Source organism: Vitis vinifera, chromosome 12 (assembly GCF_030704535.1).
Source record: "Vitis vinifera cultivar Pinot Noir 40024 chromosome 12, ASM3070453v1".
NCBI lineage: Eukaryota > Viridiplantae > Streptophyta > Magnoliopsida > Vitales > Vitaceae > Vitis > Vitis vinifera.
The window spans coordinates 6,888,993-6,910,357 of record NC_081816.1 but is presented as its reverse complement, the minus strand read 5'-3'; the positions used below and the strand labels follow the sequence as shown (position 1 = coordinate 6,910,357).

Below are 21,365 nucleotides of genomic sequence, written 5' to 3'. Positions count from 1 at the left end.
TTTATTATATATATATATATATATATATATATATATATATATATATATCCTTTTAGCTTTTTAATTTTTAATGTTTTTATTTTAAAATTTTTTAAAAGATAAATTTATTGAAAAAAATAACTAAGATATGAAGTTCTAATATTATATTAATAATTTTTCTTATCTAGATAGATTAATGCAAAGTATTTTAACTTACAATAAGAAAATTGTCAATACAATTTTTTAGTTAAACTTTAGAAATTAAATTTCAAATAAAATATATTATATAAAATTTTATCTAAAAATTGTTGAAAGTGGTATTTAATTTTTTTTATTGACTTTCAAACTTATCTAATTTTTTACTTGAAAGGTAATAGAACATGTTTACAAAAAAAAAAAAAAAAAATTCATTTTTTAAATAAATGAGTATAAATATATTAAAAGAATTAAAGACAATCTTAATAAAAAATTTGATAAATAGGATTATAATTTTAAAGATGATTTTTTATTTCAAATGTTATAAAAATAATTTTTGTTTATTTTTAATTCTATTTAAATATGATTTTTTTTAATCTCATAACAATGGAATTATGTTTATTAAGACAAAATAGTAAAAATATATATTTCATTTAGTTTACTTATAATGAATAATTCAAACATGATTGATTTTAATTTTATTTCCTATGTGTTAATTTTTGTAGGGAATGTCTTAATGACATAGTTTGGTAAAAAAAAAAAAAAAAAACTATTAATAATCGTCTTAATGTCAAATTCAAGTTGTTTAAAAATTGTACAAAACCTATTAGGAGCCTTGTACACCCTTGTACACTTAGCACATTTCTCTTGTACAGTTAGTGTAATACCCTTGTACAATGATACAAATTTCATATTTCTCATAAGTTATATGTTTATGTAAGTGTATTAATCATATTTTCAATGGTTTGGTTAAGAAAATGGTGGATGACTTATGATCAATTTTTTTTCCTCAAATATCATTATGAGGGAAAATATTAGAATTTTCATGTGACAATTAAATAAAATGTATGACATAAGCATACAATCATTGGGTGACAAGGAAAATAAAAAAGTGGTTTAGAATTGATTAAAATAATTCACAAATGATAATCTTGTACACCTTTGTACAATTAGTACATTTCCCTTATACAGTTAGTGTAATACCCTTATACAATGGCACAAATTTCATATCCCTTCTAAGTTATGTGTCTATGTTCACATAGGAGTGTTTAACCATATTTCCAATGGTTTAGTTGAGAAAGATGGTGGATGACTTAATGTCAATTTTTTTCCCCCCAAATATAATTATTGGAGAAAGTATTGAAATTTCTATGTGGGAATTAAATAAAGTGCATAACATATATGCACAATTCATGAGTGATAAGAAAAATAAAGGAATGACTCATAATCTATTATAATCTTTTACAAATGGTAGTTTGTACGCCTTTGTACACTTAATACATTTTTCTTGTACAATTAGTATAATACAATTGTAAAGTGGCGCAATAAATGAATAAATAATTTTTTTTTCATATAAAAAAAATAGTACTAAACAAGGTTTTCAATTTTTATTTTTAAAAATAGTTTTCAGTTTTTAATTAAATGTATTTTTAGAAAAAGACAAAATAGAAAATAAAAATTATTTTAAAAAATAAAAAAATAAAAAATAAAAAATAAAAACTAGAAAAATATTTTAAAACCAAACTCAAATATAATCTATATAATTTTTAGTTACTTGTTTTCATCTAAAATAAGTAAATATACCTTTCAACCCTTTTATATAAGAAAAATTCAATTTTTACTATGTATTAATATAATTCACTTCTAAAATTAGGTCATATGAAAACATTTTAATTGAGTACTTAAAATAAACACTCTTCATCCATCCTCTTTATTTCTTTTTTTTTTCTTTGTTTTTAATAAATTTTCAATTAATTCAAATCATTAAAAAAAATCATTAATAAACAAATTTGTAACATTTCATATAACTTATTACTAAAAGTCATATTCAAAAAGTTATTAAAATAAGGAAAGAAGAAGATTAAAAAAAAATTAAACTTTTTATTTATAATAGTAAAAAAGAACTTTAAAATACTTTTTAGTATAAAAAAATTAAAATAGTGAATATATTTATTTTAAATGGTATTTTAATCATTAAATTATTTACTTCTAAAATGTAAAAGATAATTTTTATTTATTTAAATTAATAATTTTTTAGAAAGCATTTTCCAAAATAGTCTTTGAATCATTAATATAATTTTTGTTTATTTATAATTTAAAAATAAAAAATAATGTTAAATTTTCAATTATTTATAAAAGAGTTTAAAAAAATAATGAAAAATCCAAAAATGGTTAAATAAGAAAGAATAGCGGCAAGTAGTATAATAAAGACAATAATAAGTCAAATGAGTATTTTTATCAATTACTATCTCAAATCCTTATCATCAATTATGAATGGTAGGAAGACCTAATCTTAATTATGAACCGTATATGGGTTGAAAACACAATTACCCCTACTATTTATAATGACTAACACTCAATCTTATAGATATTGTTCGAGCTGAATTCAAATAAACTCTCAAAACTTCAAAACGTGTCTATAGATGCTTGAACATTTAGATTATTGTTGAATTACAATCAATAAGTTATAACGTCCAAGATCTCATTAAATTATTGTTTTAATATTGAATAATAATAAGTAGCTATCCAACTTACTGTGTGTGATTTTTTTTCCTGCTTTTGGTGGTGGAACGTATTTCTCGCTTGTTTGGCTTTCACCGGCCATGTATGCTAAATCTTCTTTTTATTATTTTCTTTGTCATTATCTTTCTCTTTCTTAAGGACTGTTTGGATCGTAATGCCTAAAAATGAAAGGAAAAAGAAAAAGAAAAAGAAAATATAAATAGTGCAAGAAAATAAAATATATACAACCAATTTATATATGTATTGTTCGGATTTGCAACACAATATGAACAAAAAAGTGGGAAAAAAGAAGGAAAACAACAAAGAAGACCATTATTTTCTAGTTTCCCACAAAGCAAACAAACATGTCCTCACCAAACTTGATTCCCTTCACCCTTCCACGTGCCTTGCATATACTTCGCCAAGGGGATCAAAGTGTATGCTTGTAAAACACACAAGTGGGGTTTTCATTTCAGCTGAAAATCCTGGGCCTACATTCAAATCAACCTTTTCCCCATCTTTGACTCTCCAGTCAAAGCATTGAACCAACCGTCCGATTGTCATCTGCATCACCATCATTGCAAGTGCAGCACCAGGGCATCCTCTCCTTCCACTCCCAAATGGGACATACCTAAAATCCTGGCCCTTGATTTCAGTCACATGGTCAACCATGTTCTCACCCGAGTTGACCAAGAACCTCTCGGGTATAAACTCACTTGGATCTTCCCACGAGTTCGGGTCCTGCATGATGGCAAAGGCGCTAATCATGACACGTGTATTGGCCTTGATATCATAGCCGTCAATCTTGCAATCTTGAATGCACTGTCTGAGGATGAACGGTGCTGATGTGTGGAGTCTAAGGGTTTCTTTGACAACCGCTTGGAGGTAGGGGAGATTTGGGACGTCCGATTCTTTGACCAGCCTAGTGGACCCCACAATTGAATCAATTTCCTCTCTGAGCTTGTTGAAGACACGTGGACGGTTGATGAGCTCCGCCATGGCCCATTGTGTGGCCACTGATTGAGTGTCAGTTCCTGCCAGTAATATGTCCTGCCACATGGTAAAAATACTTCTTTGTGAGCATATTATTTGATGTTACATTTGGAAAAGTCAATCCACCAATCTAATTTATGTAAATAGAACTCACAAGGAAGAAAGACTTGATGTCAGTCCTGGTCAACTTCAATTCAGCAGAAGGGTCTTCATGGATCTCCAGTAGAATATCCATAAGATCTCTCCCTTCTCTTCCGTTACCTTTCACCATCCCATTTTTCCTCTGATGCTCCTCCATGATCTTCTCCACCAAACTGTCAAATTTCCTCAGCTTTGCTTCAAGCTTTTTCCCATATCCCAATAAGTCTAGTCTCCCCAAAGCCCCCAAAGCATCTCCTATAGACAGCTTCCCTCCAAGCTCCACCACCCCCTTCACCAACTCCATCATCTCCTCAGCTTCATTACCGTTTCTACTGCACCTTGTGCTCATCGCCATCCTGCATATGATATTGCTTGTCAACGTTGTCAGCTCCTTGCTCAAATCTGAAGCTTCCCCTTTCCTCGACCTCTGAATCAGTGTGTCCATGAGCTTTCCCATCTCTTCCTCTCGGATATGGATTAGTCGATCGAGGGTGGGAGCCGCGAGAAGCTTTGTCAGACACAGTTTCTTCATGAAGCGCCAGTATGGGCCGTACTCCGCCATGATGAACCTGGATCCTTTGTAGATGAAGTGTTCTGAGGACCCGAATTCAGGGCGAGAGGCGAAGGCTAGTTCATGGGTTTTCATGACTTCTTTAGCAACGGCAGCGTTGGATACAACGATACAAGTTGATGAACCGAGACGAAGCTGCATAAGGGGACCGTAACGGGAGGCTAGGGTTTGGAAGCATTTGGGAAGGATGGAGGTGAGAAGATGGACGTGACCGATGATGGGGAGCGTCGGGGGGCTGGGTGGAGGTCGAGATGCAGTGGGAGGTTTTACTAGGGTTTTGAGGAAGGAGAGGAGGAGGAGACTTGGAATGATACAAAGGATGTATGGGACGAAGTAGAAGGTAGTACCAGTGTCCATGGCCTTGGCAAGGAAACTATATGGTTTTCTTCATCCTTTGCAGGGCAGAAACAGTAGATATATGGTGTCGGAGAGTGAAGATACTGTTCGGATGAGGTGTATTGACGCCATGACATCATATGCATATATGGGTAGTGCTGGTGCTTTTCTTCTTGTCTTCTCTACACAGGAGAATCTGACCCACCCTTCTTTCTTAAAAAATTGCTTGAGCCATTATCAGCTAGGTTTTTTTAGTTTGCTGTTTTTGTAACTTCTAATCAAGGGTTTCTTTGAATGTCCTTTTCCCGGAGATTTTGACATCCAAATATCATATAAAAAAAAGACATTAGTTGAAATCAGCCATCACTTGAGTGATTTATTCCCTGACTTAAGAGGAGTCATTACATGATGCTGGAACCTATAACTCCATATTCTTATAACAAATTTTGGATTGGGTTTCATCTTAAAATCAATTAATATCTAGTTAATATAGGTCAAACCATCATCAAATGTGAATTCAAATTGATCTTTCTTGGTATTATTAATATAGGGATGATTGAATTCAAATTGGTATTATACAGCATCTTTTCATGAAGGTTAGGAGGCCATATGGCAAAATATGCGCAGCCATTAACCTCCTTTAACGAGCGTCCCCATGTTGGTTTGGTTGGCCCTCATCAAATGTTCACTACTAGCCTCTAATAAGAATCCCACCTCCCAAACATCTACCTTGTGCTCTTCTTGATGAAGCCTTTGGCTTTTCTCTCCTCCTCGTCCTCCTCCAAACTGCTATGTACAACAAACCCACAACCCATCAGAAGGAGAAAACGAAAAAAACATCAAGCTGATAAGAAATCGGGCTGAGTGCAAGAAAGTGGCTGAAAGATGAATGATCTCTTCTCAAGTTCGTTCAAAAGATTTACAGACCTCAAGCCGCAGTCCTTTGATGTTGAGGCTGGTGGGGATGCTGGAAGAGAGAGTGTCAATCTCGAAAAATTCTTCGAAGAAGTGGAGAATGTCAAGGATGATATGAGAGCTGTGGAAAATTTCTACAAGAAACTCCAAGATTTGAATGAAGAAAGCAAAACAGTCCACAATGCGAAGACCATGAAAGACCTTCGGGCCCGAATGGATACTGATGTTGTGCAGGTCTTGAAACGGGTTAAAATCATCAAGGGGAAGCTGGAGGCCCTTGAACGCTCCAACGCCGCTAACCGCAACCATCCAGGATGTGGCCCTGGGTCCTCCGCAGATCGAACCAGGACTTCTGTTGTTGGGGGACTGGGGAAGAAGCTCAAGGACATGATGGATGATTTTCAGAACTTAAGGGTCAGGATGAATGCTGAATACAAGGACACAATCGAGCGAAGGTACTTCACTATAACGGGGGAGAAAGCAGATGAAGAGACCATCGAGAACTTGATATCGAGCGGAGAAAGCGAAACCTTCCTTCAGAAGGCGATTCAGGATCAGGGCAGAGGCCAAATCATGGACACCATTTCTGAATTGCAGGAGAGGCATGGGGCGGTGAAGGAGATAGAGAAAAATCTGATAGAGCTTCACCAAGTGTTCCTAGATATGGCCGCACTGGTAGAGGCGCAGGGGCAGCACCTGAACGACATCGAAAGCCATGTAGCCCATGCCAGTTCCTTCGTCAGAAAAGGCACCGATCAGCTCCAGATTGCGAGGAACTACCAGAAGAGCAGCAGGAAATGGACCTGCATCGCCGTTGGGCTAGCCATTTGTTTGATCATTGTCATCCTTTTCCCCGTCTTGAAGTCCCTTGATATGATTCACTTGTAGGAAAAAATACCCATTAGCTCATTCATCCATCCATGCCTTCCAGAAATTGCTGAACCCGGATACGGAGTCTCAGTCCAGTTTCCAATTCCTTATCTTCTTGGGTAAACCCTACACAAATTAATAGGACTGATTCATGGTTGGATCATATGTGTCTGTAATGGTGTTCTTCACCTCCTGCAATTCTGTAGATACATAGTTGTAAAAGGAAATTAAGCAAGGCAACATTGTTTGATTCAAGGAACCAAAAACTCTTGCAAACACCAAATTTAGCCCGTTAATTGTTATCCAACTAAGGGTATCACAAATACTCCCTAATACAGTAATACTGACTCGTTGTGTCCTAAGGGATTCAGGTTCCGGATTGACTAAGAAGGCATCCACGTGACTTAAAAACATGTCTATAAAGTTAAAAATAACTAATACACATATAGCCTAATTAATTTTCTATCTTGTACAAAAATGAAAAAGAAAAATCAACACAACAAAAAACGACGTCGTTTTAGTTGTCCAATTGACGCGCAACTGAGCAAAACGTCGTCGTTTGCACTGCTACGAGTCGTTTTCTTTCCTTGCGTTCCCCCGTTCACTGATACCATTTGTGTTTCTCGCTCGGGCTCTCGCCTTTTCAGGATCTGAAGCGCCGTCGTTGAGATCGTTCCTTCCTTCTACCCTCTCTCAGCTCTGAGCCATGGCGTCGCGGGTGGCAGCGGCGGCTCGTCAAGCCGCGATTCTGACTCGGCTCTCTTCTGCGAAGCCATCTCCTCAATCTGCTAACCTAATCCAGCGGCGCGGTCTCGCTGGCGCCGCAGGTGATTTTCTCCCATGTCTATCTGACATTGAATGAAAATGATTTCATACTTGCAATATATCATCAGATCGATTTTGATTCAGTGAGTTGATTGAAAATAATTGTGTTTTCTCGGAGGCCCATTTGCCCTAATCCTCTGGTTGGCTGCTGAAAAAGCATGGGGAAAGTTGAGATACTCAGATGGTTGATACCATGTTTCCTTCTGTTTCGGTTCATGAAAACACAAGAGGAGAAAAAAAAAATTAAAATCTCATTAGTATGAATCATGAATGGGCATCCACCGTGTAATCAAAATGCTCATTTTTGCTGATTTTTTTTAGTACTGATTATGGGGTAACCTTCTTGAAAAGAAGCATGTGAGTTGAAGAATTTGGGAGAAAAAATAAGAATAAAGAAAAGAAGAATCAAATAAATTTGCCATGCTAATTGCAATCGAATCACATTCCCAAAAGGGCTGCTGTTAAAGACTTTTTTTTTTTTTAGGAACTTTTTTCCTATCAATTCTTTTTAAGAGATTATATCAACATTTTCTAGAAGTGATCAAAGTGTATATCGCACTCCCTCGTTCATGTTGAATTTTGCTTCTCCATGGTGGTGGGTCTTTTTCTTGTTTTGTATTTTGTGCAATCATTATAAAATTTTATCTCTACTAGGTTATTTTGTTTTGTATGTAAACTATCAAAGATGAATATTCTCCATCAAGTTTTACAATTTATATCTCTGTTTTGGCTTGTGAATCATTATTAACTCCTGAAATATAATATATTCTTTTATGCTTCATAACAGATCATCATGGACCTCCAAGGATCAACGTTTGGGAAGACCCAATGAGTCCATCTAAATGGAAGGAAGAGCATGTGAGTCTTATTGTTCTTGAAAATTCTAATATTCTCCTTGTAAATTATGTACATGTTTTATTGCTGATTCTTCCAGAGTTCTCCTAGAGTTGGAGTTACATCCCATTTTAACTTGGCTAACCTCTGAATCTTGATATGTTTGGGTTTTTCAACTTCTTTGTTGGATCTATTTTAAGGTTTCCATATAAAATTTTGTTTTTATTTCAATCTTTAGTACAAGATCTAAAATGACTTCCTTGGTCCACAACAAGAAGAAATAATTTATATTCTATTAAATTGAATCATGTGCTCCGGATTTAATCATTTTGGGCATTGATCAAACTTAGAAAACATTGTTTCTTTGTCCGGGATTGGGACTACCTTGCACTCCAAAGGGATTTCTATCTCAGGGCACATTCAGTGGTTTTCAACTAGCACTTTGGTGTCCAGGCTTGTAGTTGGTCCTAATTGTTGTTTCTTTGTCACTTTGTTTAAACTTTTAATCTAAATTTATAGTATCAGATGCAGTTGTTACCTCATAAAATGAACTTTGTAACGTTTTTCTATGTTTCCTTAGTTTTAATTTGAATAGAGAAAATAGTTTAGGTTGAGGGCTTTGTTGCTCTTATCTTTGTCCACTTTTGCTTAATAAGCTTCAGAACATTACAATCTTATTTGAATAGAGAATAAGTTTAGTTAGTTAGTAAGCTTCAGCCTGTTAATTCCTTTTGTATTTGAATGGGGCTTTGTTGTCCTTTACATATATAGCTTTGTTCCTATAAGTCTAGATTAGCTATTATCTTTATTTTGATGTATGGCTTGACTAGAGGAAGTCTTGAAGATTTCAAGTAGTTTTTGAGATGAGAAATGAAGCCGAGGTGGAGCTATGATGGGCTCAGGGGGTTGCCCTGAAAAATTAAAATAAAAGTTTACATGTGCCATGATTTGACCCCTTTCCCTCTTTGCTCATAGCAACATAGCCTTGCTAGTAAGCCAAACTTTCAATTGTGTATGGTTTGCCCCTCCTAGAACAAATGTAATATTCTTTGCCCCCTGGAACAGGTTCCTGGCTCTGCCATTGAAATGAAGGTTTCTCTTCTTTTTTTTTTTTAATTTTTAATTTTTAATTTTTGAATGAATTCTGTGTGTGTAGTGAACCTAATTTGGTAATTCTAGATCACCTCATTCTTTCATAGATCTTATGGGCATATTTGTGGCCTCTGAAATTAGTCTGGATCTAAATTGGTGAAATTGTTAATGACTGGATCTTATATTTTGCAGTTTGTAATTGTCTCTTTATCTGGTTGGGGTTTACTTTTCTTTGGAAGCTACAAGTTCTTTACTAGAGGCAAGAAAGACAAGGAAGAGGTAGTTGCTTATCCCTTTTAAAACTATGAGCTTCATATGACCTGGCTTAATTGTCGGATATACAAGTTTTATTCGTTCTTCACTTTGTCAAACCTAATTTAATTCCACAACCTGCACATTAATATGGGGACTTTTCGCTGAGCAGGGCATCAATTGGATGACCATGTTCTATATTTTATAAACACATGCAAATACGAGGACCCGTAATTAATCAGATTATTGTCACCTGTTTGTACATTCCTTTTAGATTTTAATTCCTCATCATCAAATCAGATTGTTGAGGTACATGGTTGTTTGTTATGGGAAGAATTTTGAACACTAGCACTAAAACCTTCACTAGCATCTGTAAATGATAAAAAAGGCATGTGTTAATTTCTTTGCCTGAATGTCAAGGTGGTTGTGTCAATCAATTTCAGAATTTTGGTCCATCCAATCAATTGATCAACGTCCCAAACCCTTTAGATGTGAGATGCGGGTGTTTGTACAACATATTGTATGGTAATTATAAGATTTTAGCTTTAACTGATTTGTTCTTGTTTATTGACAGAAATTGGTGGAAGCATCACACTAGGTTGGGGGATTTATTGTCATCATCCCAGAATCTTGCTGTTAATAAAGTGCTTTGCTTGGACTTCATATCTCAATTTATAATTGTTGGAAGATAGTTCAACTCCGTGCCCATATACTTCTGGGAAATGATGATTAATGAGTGCTTGTAGATTCTAGTTGCTTTATTTTGAGACAATTTTACCCTTTCATTTCCTTGATCTTTCTGTAATGCATTTTCATCACATGATGCATGAACCTTTATATGTCCTAATAATGAACTGCTCTTTGATTTTTTTTTTTTAAAGGTCCAAACTGTGCTCATGAATTTTTGAAGATGCAATAAATTGGATTTTGTTGGTTGTTGGCTTAATTTGGTTCTACTTCATTTCATCTCTAAAACCTAGTGATAGATGGAAGTCTTATTTGGTTGTCACATGAGAAGCTTTTCTGGAATATTGGTCCTGCGGATAAATGTATGCTTCGTTATACAAAAGAATAATTCTAATCTATGGTGATGCACGGACACTTTCAAATGAGTTAACCACCTGCTTAGATATGTATCAGTTACATGGCCCTCTGTGGAGTCTTCTATGGCTTTTTTCAGTTTCTTTTTTTAAACACGATGTCCCTGAATCTAGATTTTGCAATTTTTCTCAAATTGCTCTCTGTGACCATATCTTCCTCCTGATTTTACGAAGCTTGATGTTAGACTCTTTCCTAATCAAAGACGGCTAAGAACTAGTGGGGTGGGATTTTGAGAAACCTGGGATTTGTAACGCTTATTGAATATGTGAAGGTTATCAAAGAAAGTGGTGTATCTAGGCTCTATGTCCTTGGACTACACATTTGTGTGGGTACCAGGATGAGAAAATTCATATGCGGATCTTTAGGGAAAGAAAGGAAGTTTGATTTTGGAGTTTTATGGGCCCCTTGGCCTATGAGGCCTCTTGTCTAATTGCTTTTTTCATTTTTCTTTTCTAGGAGGAAATCTCATCCATAGTTTGTATCTCTACTTCTTTCTTCTTCTTTCTTTAGTGTTGCATTTCTTTTAAAAGAAATATTAAATATGAAACTCTGTTTAAGATAAGCATTAGTCAGCTGGGCATTACTTCACTTTGGTACTTAATGTTGAGATTGGACTATCAAGTGATTCTGTCAAAGTACTATTGCTGTATCTACAGGCTTTTGGAGCATCCTAGATGATTGATAGAGAGTTTTAAAATTACCAGGGTAGGCCAAATTGATGTTTGATAATCCTGGGTTTGATAAAAGCCCAAGAGCTAGGGCGTTAAAATTTATTTTATGTGAGGGAGTAGGGCTGAAAAGTGAGGTGATTTGCTTGAAAAGTGTTTCTAGATGATATAATGTCAAACCCAACTTACCTGTGCTCTGTAAGGTTTATAAGAAATCAAGAACATCATTCTGCTTATACTTGTATAATGCAATTTATTAATACATCACTGATTTAATCCAAGTACCTTATGCATTCAGTTTTGATCTACCTTATTATTTGTTTATTGAAGTTTGCCCTTGGATGCTGATCTTTCTGAATTTCCAGAATTTTTTGACACTCTTTTAGCTGCTGCTATATTTGTCAGGTTTTTTAAGCTCATCTACTTTCCAGAACTGTAGCATAGGCATTAGGTAACAATAGGCTTCTTTTTCAGGTTTCTTGTTATTTCCTTACGAAGAGAGCCTGACCCATTTTGTTGTATAAACACTGAGCAAAAAGCATCGACAACTTGTAAACAGTTTTAAGAAGCATACAGGTACCCAATGGGTCATCAGCAAGAAAACCTCATAGAATTGGTTAGTCAGCTAAAACTCAGGTTCATCTGTTTCATCTTTGTAACCTTCTTTATTGTTTTCAAAATCGTCTCCGAAGGTATCACCATTAGCCGCTTTTGTTTCCTGTTGATGAATATCTGCAATCTCCAGGTCTTCTTGTTCTTTGTCCGCTTCAGCAACCTTTGCCTGCTCGGTATTCTCTGCTGCTTCATGGAAATCCCTGGTGCCTGTTTCTTGTTGGATGTCACCACCTTCCCTTTTTCTGTCTTCCCCAACTTCCTTTCCCAGTTTCCTGGCACTGCCTGTAATGTTACCAGCTTCACTACTGATTCTGCTTGTAGGAACAGCTACATCTGGAGTACTAGGAATGTTGCCCCTCTTATCTTTAGAAAATCTTCTTCTCCTTGTGGTTGCAGCTCTACTATTTTCAGAATTCCCATTGTTCTCAACCCCCCTACTTTTAGTAAGAATTCTCCATCTCTTTTCCTTTGTTTTGCCTGCATGCCCATGTTTCCCTCCAATGCCAGAACCTGCACCATTCATAGAGCTTCCTGGCATTTCCATCTTCACTCCTTTAGAAATCATGCCAAGTTTCTGACCCTCACCATCGTGAGAATTTTCATGTTTTTCCAGGTGCCCATTCCTGACAATGCCATGTTCTTTATTATCCATTACTTTTTTGTTATCATCTTCATCAATGGTTTTCCCAACTTCACTTTTAAAAATTGCCTCAGTTGCATTTGGATCTGCCTTTTCCTCTCTGGTGCCAAAGTCCAGCTCATCTTGAGAATGTTTATTTTTATTTCCTTGGTCCGCATTGATGCTTTTTTCACCAGTGATGCCTCCGGCAACACCATCTTGAGTATTCTCAAACTTCTGGAACTTTGCTTCTCCTGTCATTTCTTTCTGCAAATTAACTCCCACTCCATTCTCCGAACCATCTCCTCCTGTTAATTTCTGACCATTTCCATTACTGTCAGCTTCATGCAAATGTTCATTCTGTTCTTTACCTTCTCTGGCTTTAGTTTTATCCTCCCATCCCATATTTTCCCTCGCTGTTAAATTAACAGGTGGGTTTGATGGGTCAAGATGGTGCTTCAAATCCTCTATTTCAGCTTCCCTCTTCTTCAGGATCTCCTTTAGAGCTATTGCTTCTGGATTTTCTTTAATTGAATCTGTCTCCCTCTCTTGCAACATTTTGATCTCAGTCTGCTTCTCATCGAATGCCATTTCCAAGGTCTTATGTTCATCCCTTAGGGAAGCAATTGTAGACTGCATCTCCATGACCCTGCTGTGAAGCTCCATATTCTGGCTTTTAAGGTACAATATCTTTGCCTTCAGCTCCTCAATCTTCCTTCTCTCTTCTTTGGTGGATTCCCTTTCCTTCTGTGCAACAAAAGAACAATATTATTAGCAGTCAGAAATCTAGTTAGCTAATCTTCTACTCGCTGTTACACAATCTGTTGATTCAATGACTTGGAATTCATACATTTTATATGAAAATAAGCATGAACTGAACTTTAGTTCTGTGCTGAATGATTGCTCTGTGAAATGGGCATGCAGGTTAGATATTGTATATGAATCATATTGCCTTAAATCATCAGTTTGATTATCTGAGAGCAGCTGAAAAGCCTCATGATTTTCAATTACTGATGTATCGATCTCCTCAGTCTTAAACATATATAGGAATACTCAACTTGGGACTCGACCAAAACATCCTGCCCAGCCACACAACTCTGTTCAGGAACCTTTTCAAAAATAATTTTCTGATATTTTTTAAAAGAAAAATTCATTTGGAAATATAGAATATTCTTGGTCTATCTTCTATATTTTCAAATACATTTTAGAAATAACTTTTATCTATTGTCTGAACATCTACCCAGTACATAGCTTCATCCTAACCATGGATCCACGAATTCTTGACTAGCTCTCTCAGATAAAATTTTCTCAATGCCCTCTTCAAGGGATTTGTGAACTCCATGGCTGAAAGCATATATATACAGATTCAGATCATGAAGTCTCATCCGGAAAAAAATATTGTGATGTTAATTAATTAATAAAAAGCAGCATTTCAGGCCATGCAACTACAAATCAAACAATGAGAAGACATTGTTCTTGCATTTGTGACTATTTTCTTTTCATTTCTTCGCTTCCAAACACTAGATGGTAGTGTGGGTTGGGGCATGCAAAGAAGAGAAAGAGGGGGGGAAAACCTGTAAGAGGAGCTGAAGGGAAATGCGCTGACGGTCCTTCTCTTTAACAAGGAGGTTGAAGATGCGCCTGTCTCTGAGCTTGTGGATCACCATCACCCCCAAAACAGCAGCCCCGAACGCCAGAATCAACATCAACCCATACGACCTTCCCCTGCCGCTGCCTCCGCCACCGGTGTTTCCCTTTATCCCCACTGCCATTTTCTCTCTGTTTTTCACTCTCTTCTCCAAAGGGAGAAATGGGTGTGTTTCTCTTAGAGGGTTTTATATCACAGTGGCCTAGTTGCTTGTCATAAAAAAAGAACCTTGAAACTACTCCATTTTCTATCCCTTCATGCAGTAGCGGAGTTAACAAGGATGAAAGAGGAAGAGAGAGCATGGGATGTGTGCCCAACCCCTGATTCTGGCTCACTTTTAGCCAGGAATTTTGAGCTTTTCCATGTTCTTCCTCTTATTTTACTTCAATGCCCATTTTCCACTTTTTTTTTCTTCTTTGCTGGGGGGTTAAGAAATTGAAGTGGGATTAGCGGCCAATCCAAACCTTATTTTTAATTAAAATATCACATGATCTGTGGCCAAACATATAAATTAGAGCCGTTTCTGTATTTGGGATAAAGAATTTCATTACCCATTGTTAATTCAAAACAGTTCTTGACTATTTTTTTTTAATCAATTCAAAACGCTTTTCAATTAATTTTAAAAATAAAATTCTGTTTTGAAACTGAAATATGAAATATTGTACTTATGACCAAGGTTAAATCACCTTTACTTAGTAGACAAATTTTTTAAATGGATTAAAATAAGAAATTAAAAAATTCAGTTACAATTAAAAAAAATTAAATCTAAAAATAAAAAAATAAAATATCAATTTTCACTTTGTTAGAAACTATAGATATTGAGAAAGAGTTATTTTATTTTTTAAATTTTAAAGTTTTTTTAATTGTATTTAATTTTAAGTATTTTAGTTTTAATTGTATTTTTTATTCTTAAAATTTTTTATTTTATTATTGACGCTAATTAATAAAATTTTTATTTAATTTTATCATAAAAAATGAAAAGTATTTAAAATCATTATTAATTAAAAATATTAGAAAGATTGAAATTTTTTAAAATGATATTTATTTAATTATAATATATTTATTTTAAAAAAAATTGATAATTTTATTTAATATTATCAAGTAAAAATATTTTTTAAGAAATAAATATCTCAAAAATATTTTTAAATAAATGAATACAAAACTAAAAGTTGGGTTCTTTTGGTGAGTCAAAAGAGTTTTAAGTTCAAAATAATTCATTAGTAAGAATATTACCCATCTCAAAATATTTGTTAGAGTAAGCTTTTGTATCCACGTAACCATTTACATGGATTTTTCTTTTTAAGTGTAAAAAATCATCCTTGATAACTCTGGTTTTAAAAGTTTTAAAAACATGCTTAAAATTACAATTACAATCAATTATTTTTAATTCATAGCGGTGATTTTAAGGATATTTTTGAAAATTTTAAAATCACAATTATTAATGATGATTTTTTACACTAAAGAAATTCATATAGAAATTACCTGATACAAAATATTACTTTTTGACAAATATTTTAAATGAGTAATATTATTACCATTTTTTTCTACCAATTGATTATTTCGTACTTAAACTCGAGTCAAAACCCACCTTTCTTTACCCACAAGACTTCTCTTCAAAAACTGCGTTACGTCTTCTTCTCTGACAGGAAAAGATATATATATATATATATATATATATATATATATATATATATATATATATATATAATATTCCCCCAATTTTGAAAAACAAAAAATCTTTAAAAAAATAAAAACACCATCTCCTCCCCCTTTGGAGCTAGCAGCCACCGCCACCTTAAGCGGTTCGTCAAGAGGCCATTTCCGGCGGGAGCTCTTCTCGCCACCAACTCGTCCGGTTAGGTATGATCTGCTTTCCTTCTTTCGTGTGTTTATTTTTCTGAATTTGGTTCTTCATTGCTGCTTAGGATTTGGAGGTTATTTGTGCAAAAATTCATTCTATGGGGTTCAGATTGAATGGGAAACATGTTAGGGTTGTGGGGTTGATTTTTTGTAAGGATTGAGTTGACTCGGTTTTAATTTGCTCTGCTTCTCAGAGTGTCCGAGCCAACTCAGTAGGCTCTCTGGATACTGCCTTTATTTGGGTTTATTTCGGACTTTCGTTCATGTTGCAAAATAGGATATTGAAAAAATAATCCTGGCCACACGATTGGACGATTAGTTGACTTTCACCAGATTCACAGGTTCCACGTGAGCACGTGCACTTCTCGTTCCTTGTTGCTTCCTCTTCAATCTCCCTTCTTCATGGCTTCCCAACCACCCGTCACCGCCGGTGCCACCGGCACCGCCGCCGCTTCCATTCAGGATATCTTCGATTCCTCTCTAAACCTCGAAGAAACCCACTTCAACGACGGCTTTACTGAAGGCTACAACGCCGGCTTAATCTCCGGAAAAGAAGAAGCCAAGCAAGTAGGCCTAAAATTCGGTTTCCAAGTTGGTGAAGAACTTGGGTTCTACCGGGGCTGTGTCGATGTCTGGAACTCGGCAATTGAAGTCGATTCGACCCGGTTCTCTTCTCGGGTTCAAAAAAGTATTAAACAGATGGAGGAGTTGCTACAAAAATACCCTTATTTTGACCCGGATGATGAGAGTGCCCAAGAAATTATGGATAATCTGAGGTTGAAATTTAGGGCTATTTGCGCCACATTGTCGGTGAAATTGGAGTATAATGGGTTTCTCAAATCTTCTTCGGAGGCAAAGGATATTGAGTTTTGAGGGAGATATTGTGTTTGCCGTGTAATGGGTAATTTCAAAATTTGGAATTCTGGTGGTTCTACGTATAAATTTTGCTTGGTATGCTGTTTAGCGGTTTAGGTTTCTTTTTTCTGTTGGCTGGTGGTTTGGGTGGATTTGTATTGATCAAATATTTGGGGGTTTATGATATTTTTTTCAATTTGATCAGCTATATATCAAGATCGTTTATATTCCAAACTGTGTGGGCTGCTTCCGTATGAGGATTATGTTCCTCCAAGATCTCACCCTTCCAGTTACATTTTGTTAAGCTGTGACAACACAATTATATATAGAACTGCTGCAATTCAGTGACCGAAGGAAAAACCAACTGACATATTTTTCGTGATAAAAATTGAACAGCTTGAAAAACCTCTCTTTATTTTTTGGGATTGCTCCGCCTTCTTGTTGGTTGTGACTGCCTTTTTGTGCTTTTCATTAACTTAAAGGGTAACCCTCTTGGTTTTACCAAACTATGCTAAGGATTAATGGGTTAGGCCAATAAGGATGATCTTGTAGTGTCTTCATTGACCAAATTGAATGTTCATTGTGTTTTAGCTAAGCACTAGTAATGCACATGGATACTACAAATGGATATTACACATGTAACCATGAAAACTTATTATTTATGGATAATCAACATTTTAATTGATCCTTGTTTTCTTTTGAAAAGCAAAATAAATAAATAAAGGCATGAAGCACCAAAATCTGAGTTTGCTTTATATCTGGTTACTGTATTCACAAGTAGGGTAAACTATTGTCATTATTTATTCTTTTACTGAGATTTTTGCATGAAAGCTTCACCATTTACCACCATCCCCATTGAATGATGGGGGATATGTGGTCCCAGAGAGTTTATGGCCACAAAGTTCTTTGTTTTGTCATTTTATCATCTATATCTATCCCTTTTGCAGTTTATGAAGGGCCATAGGAAGGAGAAAGAATGTTAAAGTTAATGCTTGCATGCTGCAAGGTATACATATCTGAGAGCCGAAACAGGGCTGCACTTGAGTTGATTGAACGAGCTGCCAGGCTATTCCCAGAAGCCCCTATTATCAACAAGTTTGAAGATGAGACTTACAATAGGGTTGGTTACACTCTTGTCTCCAAGTTGGCTCCAAAGCCATCTTCAGACACATGTGCCTTGAGAGGTGCTGTGCTTGCCATGGTTAAAGCTGCATTTGAAGCCATCAACCTTGAAATGCATTGTGGAAACCATCCCAGGCTTGGAGTGGTTGACCACATTTGCTTTCATCCCTTGGCTGATGCCTCACTGAAGCAGACAGCTGGAATTGCAAAGTCTTTGGCAGCTGATATTGGTTCCAATCTTCAAGGTTTGTGCCCCTGAGACTGCATGTGATTGTAGCTACGTTGTAGGATGGTAAGAGCTGCTTCTAAAATGGAAGAAAATGTTTCCCAAGTACCTTTAACTAATGGATGAGTATAAATTGGATGTGGCCCTTTAAGAGGATGCTTGTTTGTAGGAGGTCTTCATTAATGTTCTTACCTATTAAACACAGCCTGAGAAGCAACACTATATCTCTGATTGGTGCACCAATGAATTTCCTAGTGTTCTCTTTTATGTGGCCATGCTTAGGTGTGATTGAGAACCAAGATCAATTCAACCGAAAATTAGTTAATGGTGCTTAATCCCATAAATCCAACAATTTATGCTTGGCAGCATAAATCCTGCATCACCATTTCAGCATATCAAAAGCTGAGACTGGTTAATTAGATGCAGGATCATTATATGTGAGGAGTTTCATTTTCTTCTAGAATTCGGCATTGGTGCATGGTATATATACCTTGTTCGTGGAGAGTATATTTATTTATTTATTAATAAATCAGAAATTATAAGAAAATTGAAATGCAAGAGTGTTTCATTGCATTGCCTGTGTTATCTCCTTGTATCCACACCTTGAATGCAGAGTTAACAAGATTGATTACTTTGTTGGCAAAATTTCTCTGTTGAGGCATTTGGATGTCCCATCCAAATTAACAGAGCACATTGATTCTAATGCAGGAGTCAAAATGAGTTGGTCATTCACTCGTTAGCATTTAAATGGGTCTACCCCTTATTCATGTTTAAATAAAGGCTTTTTAAGAGTCTAGATATCTTCTTCCTCTTTGATTTATTAATCATGACTTCTCTACAGTGCACTATAAACTTTGTTTTGAAAATACTCAGTTTCCATGGGCATCCATGCACTATCATTGTTGATCATATCATTTCCTAAACCTGGGCAGTGTCAAGTATGAAACTTTGTGGATGTATTTCTAGTTTTCTCTTTTCAGTCTACCTTCTCAGCATTGCTAATGATCTTAAACATAGCCTGCAGTGCCAACCTTTTTATATGGAGCAGCCCATGAAGAGGAAAGGACTCTGGATTCAATAAGAAGAGAGTTGGGATACTTCAAGCCTAATTCCAGTGGAAACCAGTGGGCTGGGGGTATGAAATCAGAGTCTTCTCTGTTGAAGCCAGATGTAGGTCCAGCTCAAGCAGCTCAAGCAAAAGGTGTGGTTGTAATCGGATCAACCCGGTGGGTTGATAACTATAATGTCCCAATTTTCTCTAGTAATATTGCTGCTGTTCGTAGAATTGCAAAACGGGTAAGTGGTAGAGGAGGTGGACTTCCATCAGTACAAGCCATGGCACTTGCTTATGGTGAAAATGTCACTGAGGTAGCTTGTAACCTGTTGGAACCAAGTAGAATTGGAGGAGATCAAGTTCAGCTTGAAGTTGAGCGGCACGCAGAAGAAGAGGGAATGATTGCAGGGAAAGGATATTATACTGATTTTTCACAGGAAAAAATAATTAAGAGATACTTGGACTTTAATCCATTGTGTGATTAGAAGATAAATGATTAGGGAAACTATTGTTCCATGAGTGAACCAAATAAGAAAACTCTTCCAGTGAGATATTATTTTCTCTTTTGTGAAGAGGGATTTTTTGTTCTGATCTTGTAGTTTGAATGGTCATTCATATGCCTGAAATTTGTCTGTTCTATTCATTTGTACGATCTTAAGAAGTTACAATTATTTTCTTTTTTAAGGACTATTCTCGGTAGATACTTAACCTTGGATCAACTGTGGATTAGTGGGTTTATCTTTCTTCTCCTATTCTTTGTGTTCATCTGTGGTCTTTCAGAAGTTATGAATGTCTTAATGAGCTGGTTTGCATATTCTGATGGGGATAAAAAGAGGAGGAAGTTTATTTGATGCTTGCTCAGTCACTGCAATGGATCATTAGCCTTTCCAAACTTTTCAGTAAAATTGAACTAACTTGGTGAAAATCCAGGGTCATTGCAAAATAAGAAAGGTCTGTAGCTTATTTCAGGTAAGTGCAGAATTGATGAGCATAGAAAACCATTATGATGGGGGAGACCTTTTACTTGATTGAATACTTATAAAGATTAGAACCCCTAGCTGGTTTGTAGCCTTTTATGATTTCATGAGCTTCAAGCCCTCTTGGTACAAGGTTGATGCTTCCAGTCTTATCAATTGCAGCAGTGGCTTGAAAATGGACCGATATTATTATTTCTAGCAGATCTGAATTATTTAAGAAAAGAATAGCAGATTCAGATAAGTGCGGTTATGAATTTGCTGCTCATATAATGAAGCTCTTCCATGTATACCAAAAGATAAGGTTATATCATCGATACTTGTCGTGACATTGATTGCCTATCTTTTGTAGTTGAACTTTCTTTGTTAGTTCTTAAACACCTTTGTTTTCATCACTGTGGTTTTCTTTAATAATCTTTTTTGTTTTTGTTGGGAATTATTTGAATTGTATATATAAGATTTATATATTTCTACTTTTTAAAATATCCACCTAGACTTTGAAAGTTGAAACCTCATCCACATTAGTTGCACAGCCTTATCCAATTATCCCTGGGATTTGGCTACACGAAACCTCTTCAGCCATTGTATACCACCTGATATATAGTCATATCGCATCACCAAAATAGACCATGTGAAAAGTATTTGATAATGCCTTGAAGATTTGTTAGTTGGAGATATTGCAGGAGCTTAGAGCACCCCAAAAGGCTCCACCACTCATAAATTGTGGCAGTGGTTGTGGTCTCCCCACTTCAGATTTTTAGCTGGCTAGCAGTGGGTAGCCCACTCCCATGTTGGGGATTAGGTTGGCATGTCAATGGTAGTTCTAAGAAATCATTTATAATTCTTAATTAAGATTTCCAACTATACTAGAATAAATTCTATTTTTTATGCCAACAACAAAATTACTGCAGAAATGTCATACTCCCTCCTATCAATCTTTCAAATTTCTTGATTGAAAAGCTTTCAGGGGTGGTTTCAAATTTGAGGATTTTTCCATCTTCATGATTACTTTTGTGTAATGGGTGTTAGGTCTGCACGCCTAGTTAACTCTGGTTTCTTGAATTCCCTGTTACCAGAAATCAGAAATTGTTTGCTTCTGAATGTCTTTTTGTTGGCAT

At 35.6% G+C, this 21,365-nt stretch overlaps 6 protein-coding genes across 7 annotated transcripts; 4 read left to right on the top strand and 2 right to left on the bottom strand.

The window, feature by feature from the left end:
- Positions 1-3,054: 3,054 nt before the first annotated feature.
- Positions 3,055-4,762, bottom strand: LOC100263622 (3,9-dihydroxypterocarpan 6A-monooxygenase). Its single transcript, XM_002272982.4, has 2 exons — positions 3,824-4,762; positions 3,055-3,726 (listed from the first exon to the last, which is right to left on the bottom strand). Exons 1-2 carry the CDS (start codon positions 4,736-4,738, stop codon positions 3,067-3,069), a joined length of 1,575 nt encoding a protein of 524 aa, XP_002273018.1. The 5' UTR covers positions 4,739-4,762; the 3' UTR covers positions 3,055-3,066.
- Positions 4,763-5,602: 840 nt separating this feature from the next.
- LOC100241360 (syntaxin-124) lies at positions 5,603-6,520 on the top strand. The gene has a single exon (XM_002272956.4). It carries the CDS (start codon positions 5,603-5,605, stop codon positions 6,518-6,520), a length of 918 nt encoding a protein of 305 aa, XP_002272992.1.
- Positions 6,521-6,982: 462 nt separating this feature from the next.
- LOC100249870 (uncharacterized) lies at positions 6,983-10,451 on the top strand. Its single transcript, XM_002278834.5, has 4 exons — positions 6,983-7,329; positions 8,115-8,185; positions 9,446-9,532; positions 10,080-10,451. The coding sequence occupies exons 1-4, from the start codon at positions 7,209-7,211 to the stop codon at positions 10,101-10,103; spliced, it is 303 nt and encodes a 100-aa protein (XP_002278870.1). The 5' UTR covers positions 6,983-7,208; the 3' UTR covers positions 10,104-10,451.
- A 1,351-nt stretch (positions 10,452-11,802) lies between these two features.
- LOC100246486 (uncharacterized) lies at positions 11,803-14,492 on the bottom strand. The gene is made up of 2 exons (XM_002272921.4): positions 14,083-14,492; positions 11,803-13,255 (listed from the first exon to the last, which is right to left on the bottom strand). The coding sequence occupies exons 1-2, from the start codon at positions 14,278-14,280 to the stop codon at positions 11,900-11,902; spliced, it is 1,554 nt and encodes a 517-aa protein (XP_002272957.1). The 5' UTR covers positions 14,281-14,492; the 3' UTR covers positions 11,803-11,899.
- A 1,265-nt stretch (positions 14,493-15,757) lies between these two features.
- Positions 15,758-19,957, top strand: LOC100251630 (uncharacterized). Of its 2 annotated transcripts, none has more exons than XM_010658989.3 (3): positions 15,758-16,016; positions 17,819-18,238; positions 19,244-19,957. In XM_010658989.3, exons 2-3 carry the CDS (start codon positions 17,848-17,850, stop codon positions 19,756-19,758), a joined length of 906 nt encoding a protein of 301 aa, XP_010657291.1. In that variant the 5' UTR covers positions 15,758-16,016; positions 17,819-17,847; the 3' UTR covers positions 19,759-19,957. The 2 variants fall into 2 exon arrangements, with proteins under 2 accessions (XP_010657291.1, XP_010657292.1); XM_010658990.3 differs by lacking the exon at positions 15,758-16,016 and adding an exon at positions 16,805-16,917.
- On the top strand, positions 16,419-17,105 carry LOC132254757 (uncharacterized). The gene has a single exon (XM_059741167.1). The coding sequence runs from the start codon at positions 16,419-16,421 to the stop codon at positions 16,887-16,889; it is 471 nt and encodes a 156-aa protein (XP_059597150.1). The 3' UTR covers positions 16,890-17,105.
- Positions 19,958-21,365: the final 1,408 nt, after the last annotated feature.

Excerpts from the sequence above, each read along its gene's own strand:
- LOC100246486 (XM_002272921.4), bottom strand. The coding sequence starts at position 14,280 with ATGGCAGTGGGGATAAAGGGAAACACCGGTGGCGGAGGCAGCGGCAGG. Across the intron at positions 13,256-14,082 it reads CCCTTCAGCTCCTCTTACAG|AAGGAAAGGGAATCCACCAA; the intron begins GTTTTCCCCCCC and ends TTTGTTGCACAG.
- LOC100241360 (XM_002272956.4), top strand. The coding sequence starts at position 5,603 with ATGAATGATCTCTTCTCAAGTTCGTTCAAAAGATTTACAGACCTCAAG.
- LOC100249870 (XM_002278834.5), top strand. The coding sequence starts at position 7,209 with ATGGCGTCGCGGGTGGCAGCGGCGGCTCGTCAAGCCGCGATTCTGACT. Across the intron at positions 7,330-8,114 it reads CGGTCTCGCTGGCGCCGCAG|ATCATCATGGACCTCCAAGG; the intron begins GTGATTTTCTCC and ends GCTTCATAACAG. Across the intron at positions 9,533-10,079 it reads GCAAGAAAGACAAGGAAGAG|AAATTGGTGGAAGCATCACA; the intron begins GTAGTTGCTTAT and ends GTTTATTGACAG.
- LOC100263622 (XM_002272982.4), bottom strand. The coding sequence starts at position 4,738 with ATGGACACTGGTACTACCTTCTACTTCGTCCCATACATCCTTTGTATC. Across the intron at positions 3,727-3,823 it reads ACATCAAGTCTTTCTTCCTT|GACATATTACTGGCAGGAAC; the intron begins GTGAGTTCTATT and ends ACCATGTGGCAG.
- LOC132254757 (XM_059741167.1), top strand. The coding sequence starts at position 16,419 with ATGGCTTCCCAACCACCCGTCACCGCCGGTGCCACCGGCACCGCCGCC.
- LOC100251630 (XM_010658989.3), top strand. The coding sequence starts at position 17,848 with ATGTTAAAGTTAATGCTTGCATGCTGCAAGGTATACATATCTGAGAGC. Across the intron at positions 18,239-19,243 it reads TATTGGTTCCAATCTTCAAG|TGCCAACCTTTTTATATGGA; the intron begins GTTTGTGCCCCT and ends CATAGCCTGCAG.